The sequence below is a fragment of the Squalius cephalus genome, assembly GCF_949319135.1.
Source record: "Squalius cephalus genome assembly, chromosome: 1".
Taxonomy (NCBI): domain Eukaryota; kingdom Metazoa; phylum Chordata; class Actinopteri; order Cypriniformes; family Leuciscidae; genus Squalius; species Squalius cephalus.
The window spans coordinates 24,618,823-24,629,241 of record NC_137122.1 but is presented as its reverse complement, the minus strand read 5'-3'; the positions used below and the strand labels follow the sequence as shown (position 1 = coordinate 24,629,241).

Genomic DNA, 10,419 nt, shown 5'->3' with positions numbered 1-10,419 from the left:
AAAGGGATACTTCACCTCTGGAAAGATGAATGTGTATTTAAAATGGGTCATTTATGTAGAAGAAATGTGAAATTATTTTTTAATTTGGAGCTTTCTAGACTGAGAATAGCCAGAAAATGTATTTTTGACTTATGTGGATGAAAGACAACAACTCCCAGAATGCACTTGCTTCGCTGCCCTAGGAGGCCACTCCCAAGCCATGCCTACCGGTAAGAGAGCGCAGTTTAAAACAGCAAGGCTAGGCCACTAGTGAGTCTCCGTGATGAGTCTGCCTGGGATTTCGAGATCGCCCAAAAATGTCCAGGATTCGGCTTTTGCGTTCTACAGTCGCCATTCATTATGTTTACTGTGGCGAGCAGGACGAGACTGAGGTCCGTGGGAGAACGGCGCAAGGCCGGTGACGTGATTACTGAGACGCACCGGTCTCGTATCTCTCACGGAGGAGTGGGAATTTTCTTAGCAATGGTAAAACGCACATCAACCGATCACTTGTTTAGCGTTCATGTAAACATTACATTCAGATTAACCAGTCGGAATGAATTCAGTTAGACTGAAACAAAAGGTGTGCATGTAAACAATGAATGGCGACTGCAGAAAGCAAAAGCCGAATCCCGGACATTTTGGACGATCTCTACTACACAGCTTTCTCCACAGAACAAGAGCCTGCTAGCTTAGCTTCCAAAAAAAGACGGCTGATACTATGTGTACATTCTGTGAGTGAGATCCCACCCTCATATGGCCCAGCCCCTACTACTGGCTGTAGTCTTTAGCCTCTGGCCAAAAAATCGGAGGATTCGGATCGGCGTCATCGGAGGATTTTTTCCAGACAAAAAAACATAAATATCTCGTCTCAGGGGGATATGAGGGTGGAAAGCATGGTAATTCGAAAATACTACAGGTTTTCTACTAATACAAAGCTTAATGCTAAATCCTGAAGTATCCCTTTAAGCAGGAATCACTGTCAACATTGCTCAAAGTTTAGGAATTTGAACAAATGTATTAAAAAATTGTTTTGGATGACTAAATGGGCAAAACATCTCAGCTGCATTGTAACTTTATACGCAAATGTACACTAAGGTAAGACAAACTGCAGTGAATGTTTATTAAAATTCTGTTTGATTATTACACAGATTCGTATTTAATGTGTGAGATGTATTTGTTGTCTTTTTAAAATCTATAAATTTGTAAAGCATTTTTATACTATTATAGTAATTATTAATATTGTAATTTTAGTTTAAGTTTTTATTGTAAAAAAAACTTGCTGCCTTACATTGTTAAGTAATCAACTCGGATATTTAAGTAATTTCAACTTAAATTGCATTAAACTGCCTTAAAAATGAGTTCAATATGTTTGTTTGGCCAGAAGTTATTTTACTTTATAAAGTTTTAAATATCAATTTTTTTTTTTACACAAACTCATCGTTTTGCTTCAGAAGGCCTTTATTAATCCCCTGGAGCCATTTGGAGTTCGTTTATGATGGATGGACGCATGTTTTTGAGCTTCAATCTGTTGGTTGCCATCCACTGCCATTATAAAACTTGGACATTTATTTGTATAACTCCAATTGTATTCATCTGAAAGAAGAAAGTCATATACACCTATAAGATGGCTTGAGGGTGAGTAAATCATGGGCTAATTTTCATTTGAAAGTGAACTACTCCTTTAACAACATCTTATTAAAGTCTTAGGAAGTCAAGCTGGCTTAAAACCTTTTCTTTTCTCATCATACCATCCAATCAGAAAGTGTCTGAGATTAGAAACTAAAACATGACTGGACCAGAAGGATGTGTGTGGGTTTGGTAAAAAAATAAATAAAAAAAAAAAACCGGTCTCTCATTTGAATTACTTGAGGGCACATTTGACAGGCAAATTTTTAGGATGTACAATCTGACACTGAATCCAACATACTGAGGTATTAGTTTTTTTAATTATTCAGTTTTGCTTAGCAATAGGCTATCATTGACTCTAAATAGTCAATAAAGAGGTCAAAATGGAGGTGTAGCCTACTCTTTTTACTGCATAAATAGTAGTAATATCGCTGAATTAAACATGCGATGTAGGATGGCCATTTGACTGCAATGTCTTGCCGCCATAGTGACGTTACAAGGGCGTTCCCCTCGTGCGCCAGGTGAGTCTCACCTGAACTCGGCAGATCTTCCGCGATACCGACAGGAGCGACAGCATCATCATCCTCCTGCTCCTGAAGATGAAGGAGCTGCGGTGCATCGGCACCTGTTTGCCGGTATTCGTCATGGCGATCGTCTTCGACATCATCGGTGTGATCCTGCTGTTCGTCGGCGTGTTCGGGGACGTGCGGCAGAACGGCGTGTTTTACGGGGATTTCCTCATTTACTCCGGCGCGCTGCTGCTGTTCGCCAGCCTGGCCTGGTGGCTCATGTGGTACGTGGGGAACATCAGGGTGGAGGATGAAAGTGTGGAGCGCAGATCGAGCGCCGCGCGCAGCGTCAAAGAGCTCGCGAGGAAACTTACAGAGAGACTCTCCAAACCACACAACTGCGGTGAGAAGCTCACAAACTCACAAACCAAAACAACATTTACGTGAATCATTGAGAACTTTTGTAATCTCCAAAGAACCATGGCGGTAACACTTTACAATAAGGTTCATTAGTTAACATTAGTAGCCTACAGCATTTAGTCATCTGAATTCATATTAATTTCAACATTTGCTTATACATTATTAAAATCAAAGGTTGTATTTGTTAACATTAGTTAATGCACTGTGAACTAACATGAACAAACAATGAGAAGCTGGATTAACATTAACAAAGATTCATAAATAGGCATACTGTAACAAATGTATTGCTCATTGTTAGTTCATGTTAGTTAATACATTAACTAATGAACCTTATTGTAAAGTGTTACTAAAAAAGTTCTATCTTCATAAAAAAAGGCTTCTGTTAAAACTAAAGTTTTGGAGCCTAGAGGACATGATGATGGGAAGACAAATTTAGGCTATTTAAATGCTGCATAATATGATTCTTAAGATGTTGTTAGTTGTGGGAATACAATTAATTCAAGCTACTTGAAATTTAGTTATTTCTTTCCTCCTGTCTCATCTTTTTTTTTTTTTTCTGTCACCATCTCCGTATAAAGAACGATGGAAGAAAATACCTTAAAGTGCATGCATCCTTATTCTTTAGAGCTTTTTTTTATTTTTAGTATCATTATTTTTTCAAAAATTCAATTTAAGCTTAAATACTAAATTAAAAATGAAATTATACATTCATAAAAATAAAGGTTATTTATTGGCATCGAAGGTTCCATGAAGAACCTTTAACACATTCATGGAATCTTTCCACAAAAGGTTCTTTATAGTGGAAAAAGATTCTTTAGAATATTAAAATGTTCTTCACACTAAGAAAAAAAAAAGGTTCTTTTAAGAACTGTTGACTGAAAGGTTCTTCTATGACATCACTGTGAAATCCCTCATTTGGAACCTTTATTTTTAAGAGTGTGTGCAACTCCAGTCTGTATATCCTCATGTATTTGTGTGTGTGTGTGTATTTATCTTTATATTGAAGCTAGCCATCTGTCTTTGTTTTGCACAGGTGAGAAAACAGGAAGCAAATCATCCACCATTCGAAACGTGACGTGGGGCAAATCCACATATTTCCCAGGACACAAGGATCTTGATATGATCAAATGTGATGAACTATCCAAAGAAAAGCCAGGTGATGATCAGTTCATGTACTACCAGAATCAAGGGTACGAAGACGAGGAGTCGGGCAAAGCAATCCCAGTCGAGGGTTCTGAATCAGATGTGAGCGAATGCAATGAGGAGAAAAAGCCAAAAGAAGATCAGTTCACCTGTTACCAGAATGAAGGGTATGAGGATTCAGAATCAGACGGGAAACCTCAGGAGGAGAAGCCAGATGATCAGACAGAGCCACAGAGTTTCGATGATCTGCTGTGAAAAGAGGCGAGTATGAACCCTGAATTTCCTGCATAATAAAGGCACTTCAATGAAGTTCAATTCAACCAAACAAACTCCCATGTGACACGAACTCTACAAAGTTTCATGCTGTGCCCATGACATTTTCATAAATATACATCCGTGTATTATTTTAGTTGGTGTGTTGTTTACCAAGATAATCTGCTAAACTAAACCTACAAGTTATTTACATAGGATCATAATGTTGTATATGTTACTTAGTAGGTACACACTTGCATGCTTCTTTATTCAATTATTGGGAAACACTTTACAATACGGTTCATTAGTTAACATGATCTTACAATGAACAATACTTCTACAGCATTTATCAATCTTAGTTAATATTAACTTCAAAGTTTACTAATACATTCATAAAATCAAATGTTGTATTTGTTAACATTAGTTAATGCACTGTGAACTAACATGCAATGAACAGCTGTACTTTATTAACATTAGCAAAGATTAATAAATACTGTAACAAATGTATTGCTCATTGTTAGTTCATGTTAGTTAACACATTTACTATGTTAACTAATGAACCTTATTGTAAAGTGTTACCAATTATTGTTTATTGTTAGTATTTTGATTATATATTTAGACCATTATCAAGACACAATCATTGAAGCAAACTCACTAATTAGTTCATGAATTTATGTAAGCATGCATAGTTTTACGCATGATTTACATGGGAAATTGTTCTACTCGTGAATGAGGCCTGATATCTTTTCACACGGAAGTTTAAGGAAACTGTTCTTATTTTCCAGGTCCTGAAACAATGACTGAATTAGCAGAGAAGTCTTCAATAGTCTTCAACTATTTGCCATCAGCAGTACGCTTAGATACTGCACACGTTTCAAACAGGGTCTGAAGTGTAGAATTACAGCTTTAATATACTAAACACAACTGTCTGTTTGTGTTTATGTTGTTTACTGATAACCTTTACTGATATCTGTGGCTTATGTAATGGAATTTAGTTACCAAACTGGTCAAATGAAGTGAACTCTTACTTTGCACATTATTTACACACTTTTATACACTTTGGCAAAGCTGTTGGCAAATTACCTCCAAAAAGTGGAGGTAACACCAACAAATGTTGATCATTTCAAAGTGACCAATGCGGTTCAATATATCAGTCTATCGCTATTTTATTGTGTGATGTTGTGTCCACTTGTGTCGTGTTTCAGTTGATATTCTGTGTTGTTTTGAAGTGATACTCAGGTTCAGCCCTTGTTTTTGCACATCCTCATTTGTGAATTCATGCATCGGCTCATGCATTGTAGGAATCCATTTCCCTTTCAAAGCGGCAGCTGGGCGTTCATGCAAACTCCTCCACAGAGTCAAGTCAGTTCACTTGTTAGCCAATCAACAGTCGGTGCCGTCATCAGCGACCAAACCAGTCCGACAGCAAATGCTGCTTCAGCCTGAAATTGCTTTAGTGGATAGGTCAAATGGGCATTTTATTTTATTGCTAAATATTGTGGCATAAAACTACAGTATATGAAGAATTATATATTGCCAGATCATGAAATTTCAAGATGTGAAACATAACTATATTTTAATATAGATTATATTTGTAGTAGTGAGTGAGGCATGGGTGTGTGTACATGAAGAATTGCATGATGTAGTGTATGTAAATATAAAACATGTAATCTTGACAAATCCTGCTTTCACTCTACCAATGTAATATGAAATGCATGTAGAGTTAAATTTGTCTTTAGCTCAAGTTTGTATAAACCGTCCATGCTATCAAATTAAACCACATTTCACCCTTAATGACTGTATTTGTTTTTTCGCTTGTTGGTGTTTTTTTTGTCAGTCAAGAATCACTCGGCACAATCTCAGGGTTATTGAACCCATAATCTTGAGTATTGAAGGATTAGTTCACTTCAAAATGAAAATTCTGTCATCGTTTACTCACCCTGAAGTTGTTTCAAACCTGTATGTATTCCTTTCTTCTGTTGAACACAAAAGAAGATATGTTGGTAACCAAACAGTTGATGGACCCCATTGACTTCCATAGTATTATTTTTTTTCCTACTATAGAAGTCAATGGGGTCCATCAACTGTCTGGTTACCGACATTCTTCAAAATATCATCTTTTGTGTTCAACAGAATTGAACGATACCTAAAATCGTGTGCCATTGAAATGTGCAATGTGACTAATCTGTGACTGATAGAAGTTGTTTGAGTATTACATAACTCAGAAAACAACTCTTAATGCCGCATCCGCAGTGGTTCTTTGACTAAGGCTTTTAGAAGGATCTGAATCAGTTCACTTCACAGTTGTTCCACTTTCATTGTGAGGAAAACAGTCTGCTGGATAATATGCATAAAAATAGTCTTGACCTCGTCTGTAAGCATTTGACAGGCGGTTGGTCTTGTTTGGGTTGTTGCAAAGCATGGCGTCAAAGGAATGGACTACGTAAGAATGTGGGTGAGCTGCTTCATAAAAGCTTTACAAAGAAAGGGTTCCTGTCATTCATTCATTCATTCTTCAGGATTATCAGCCTGCTGTACGTCTGCTGGCTCTCCTTACCTGAGCTTCTCCAAGATGGACTGCAAGGAAAGAGTGGGACGCTGCATTCTCTTTTTCTTCTTGGCCATTCTGTTCGACGTAGTCGGACTGGCTCTCTTGCTCATTGGCATTTTTGCACCTCTCAGTTATTGGGACTTTTTTGTCCTTTCTGGACCGATCATCATCTTCCTTAGTCTGGTATTTTGGATCTTTTGGTACATGGGGAACCTCACAGTACCGTACCATGAAATCCTGCCCAAGTGAACATGGATAAGAGGACGAATATGGACTGGAGAATTTGAAAATATGAACTCTTGGAAGTCGAAGACACTCCGTGAAACGACCAACAGAAAGGATGATGTGTCACTGCCGGAGTCAACTGTTGAACCATCATTGTGACCACTTGTCTTGGGAGTTAAAAGCTTGGGAATTTAAAACTTTAACAGTTTTCTCCATCTCAAGATGCTTCCAGAATGAGAAAAGTGGAGTGATATCCTGACAATGAATTTTAATGGCAGAGACTTGACCAAAAAAGTGAGGAAGATTCTTCAATTCGATCTTGAATCCTTGTTCATTTTTAGCCATTAAATTTTTCCTGATTATGAAAGACTTATTGCTGAGTATCACATACATAGTTCTTGACTCTTTTGGGGAGATCCTGTCATGCACTTTATGGAAAACGTTGGAAAACCTCAGGTGAAGTGCTGAGCCCATAGACACTGATTACTGTACTGAAAGCTAATTATTGATTTACTATCCATGTCTTGACTTTTCCAAAGATTTTGCTTCCGTTTACAGGCTAACAAATCAACTATTATTAATCTTTTCATTATAACCAATAAGATCAGACAATGGTGATGCTGAATGTGAACACCTGTACTGAAATCATGCTGTGGTTACTTTGAATGTTTCGTATAAGATTAATTTATAAAATTAAGTTTTTGTTTGGACAATGACAGCCAGGGGCGTTGCCTTTTATGATTTTGTGTTTAGGTCAGATTGCTTTCTGGAAACCAGATGAACTGGAAATGCCAGCACAAACGTCAGCACTGAATGTGAGAGATCCACCCTGTATGCATGACTCAGGATAAGCTTTTGTTATTTTACATAAAGTGCTTCCTCTTATGGTGTCCACCATGTTGAGATCATATGGCCAATATTACACATTTCTCATGGTGATACCAATATTACTTTTCAGTGTTCAGTTCTGAAGACATTTTTGTTTACTTTGGTACGATAAACACTTGATGTTCAAAGTAAATTCTGGATACCTGAAGCAAAACCAGTTGAGACCAACTGACTTACGTTGGTTGCAGAAAGTCTGCAAAGTTTTAAAGATCAAAGTGCACGACAAATAAATGATTGTCTCCTGAAAGAAAGAATTTATTCTGAACTGTTGAAACGAGTCGTCAGCAATTCCAGTCTCACTTCCTGTTACATATCTATGTTACAATGTAACAAATTTGCATAATGCCTGGCTATGGTCTTCATTGGCTGCCGTAAACAATGTCTACTTTGACCCTCAAACACTGTAGTTTTAGCTGCCTGAAACTGGAAGAGTTTGGTTCGTGTTATCAACATGTCGAGGAAACTTTTCTGAGCTGTGAATACACTTTTCATGCACTTCAAAAGAATGAGGACTCATGCTGGAATTGATATGAAAAAACTGATGCCATCGTTCGTATCACTGTGTATCATTTGTTGAGGTAGATCTAGAGCTGAAATTCAGATATAGTAATAGGTTTCTGACACACACTGCAAGTGGTCGACCAATCACAACAGACTGGACCATCTGACCAATCAGAGCAGAGTAGAACAATCACAACAGACTGGACCGTCTGACCAATCAGAGCAGAGTAGACCAATCACAACAGACTGGGCCATCTGACTAATCAGAGCAGAGTAGACCAATCACGGCAGGCTGGGCCATCTGACCAATCAGAGCAGAGTAGACCAATCAGAGCAGAGTAGACCAATCACAACAGACTGGGCCATCTGACCAATCAGAGCAGAGTAGACCAATCACAACAGACTGGACCGTCTGACCAATCAGAGCAGAGTCGGCTCTCGGAAAGTTTAGAGAGACTCACCCTGTTTCTCAACTTGATAATGCCATTCACCTCACCTTAGCTACTACTATCCCCACTTTACATTAACAACAAAACGAAATATAATACACAACCCTGCCTCTTTTCGTTTTCATTTTAAAAATATGAAACATATTAATATGTGGTTCAGGTAATATGTGCATGTACTCTGATTATCTTTGGTGTATTTATTTGTATCTATAATAAAATGAAATACGACATAAAACACAACCCTTTTCATTCCATGTCAGTTTTAATGAACAATAATTGCCATTTTAAAAGTACATGTATAAAGTATAAGAAGCTTATACAATAGGAAATTTAGACAAGCAAATAATTCAGTCAAAAATATAAAGTCAAAGGTCTAGTGCAACAGCATCTATAAATAATAAATAAAGTTCTGAAACGTAACTTTGCCCTCAGCCAAAACAATATACCTGTGAAAAAAATATATATTCATGAGACCGAAGATCGCCCGTTAGATATACACAAAACAAATTATATCTCATGCTTAACCATTATAGATAAATCAAAACCAACGGCAAACGTCAGAAGGAGTAGCCGAGGAAAGTTTGTTCTTGGCGGGGTTAATGAGCGCCCGCTGATCGCCTGGATCTCACAACTCCGAAAACGTCAGATCAAATTTTCAAAAAGGCACTATCTTTATACATAAACCACAGATTTGAGCTTTAAACAACTACATTCTCGCCTGAAAACTCTTAAAACTATATTTTGTGACACAATAACCCACATAGCAACATTGTGACGTCCCAGACGTCTGTGTGTGTCATCGTAGATTGACATTTTGAGCTCATGTTTGTTAAAATCTTTTAACTGATTGTTATAATATTGCTGGATCTCATGCCGCAGTAACACAGGGTGTGTGATGTGAATGTATTAATGGAACAATATAACTATAAACAGACATCAGTGAATCAGGTTATTTCATGATGATTATAAAACCATCAAAAAGTAACCATCATCACCTGATCTCATTTCACTTTAGCTTTCTTTGCTGCTGCAAATGTGTTTAACAAACACACTGTCACAACAGCCAAAAAACATCAACATATATAATACGAGTTAAGAGGCCAACTAATGGAAACACTAATCACTGTTATGGTGACTTCAAATGAAACACATTAGAGTTAAACCTCTGTTAATTCTCAATAAAACTTTTGTAGACGTCTGACAGAAATAAAGTCAGTCTGGTTAGTAATAAGTGAAGCTGGTAATGCTGTTTGTGGAGTTGTTTAATCCTCCTCTGCTGAGATCTTCACAGATTTAATGTCTTCTTTTCTCTACAGTTGATTTCATCTGAGGCTGTGGCTGAAGTCAGTTGTAGTTCTTGTGTTTCTGCTCGTCTCTTTTTCTGTTCTCTTCTTTCCTTCAGTGATTCTGCTTGTTAACAGGCTTATTAAGGCTGAAATGACTCCATATTTAATATACACAGACTTTGTGGCTCAGATAAGATCCAGTTCTGGTTTATGTCTTTGCTCTTGGCTGACATGTGGCATTGCTATGGCCTGCTTGTGTCCCAGATCTGGCAAACAGGAGAGACCCGCCTAAGTGCCATCATTCCACGCTGCATGTGGGCCAGATCATCACTCCGCATGTGCCAGATGTGGGCCAGATCATCACTCCGCATGTGCCAGATGTGGGCCAGATCATCACTCCGCATGTGCCAGATGTGGGCCGGATCTGGGACGTCACAATGTTGCTATGTGGGAACAGTAGTATTTTTACTTTAGTATTTTTGTGTCCAAGTGCATTATTTCCTTTTTAAAATTCATGACTTGTATCACTTCATTCTATAAAACCTATTTAGTTTGAATTCATTTTCAGTATATTCAAATAATAACTA

At 37.6% G+C, this 10,419-nt stretch overlaps 1 protein-coding gene across 1 annotated transcript; it reads left to right on the top strand.

Annotated features, from left to right (window-relative positions):
• The first annotated feature begins 1,999 nt into the window (after positions 1–1,999).
• Positions 2,000–5,025, top strand: tmem238l (transmembrane protein 238 like). Its single transcript, XM_079869365.1, has 3 exons — positions 2,000–2,520; positions 3,571–3,941; positions 4,718–5,025. Exons 1-2 carry the CDS (start codon positions 2,208–2,210, stop codon positions 3,933–3,935), a joined length of 678 nt encoding a protein of 225 aa, XP_079725491.1. The 5' UTR covers positions 2,000–2,207; the 3' UTR covers positions 3,936–3,941; positions 4,718–5,025.
• Positions 5,026–10,419: the final 5,394 nt, after the last annotated feature.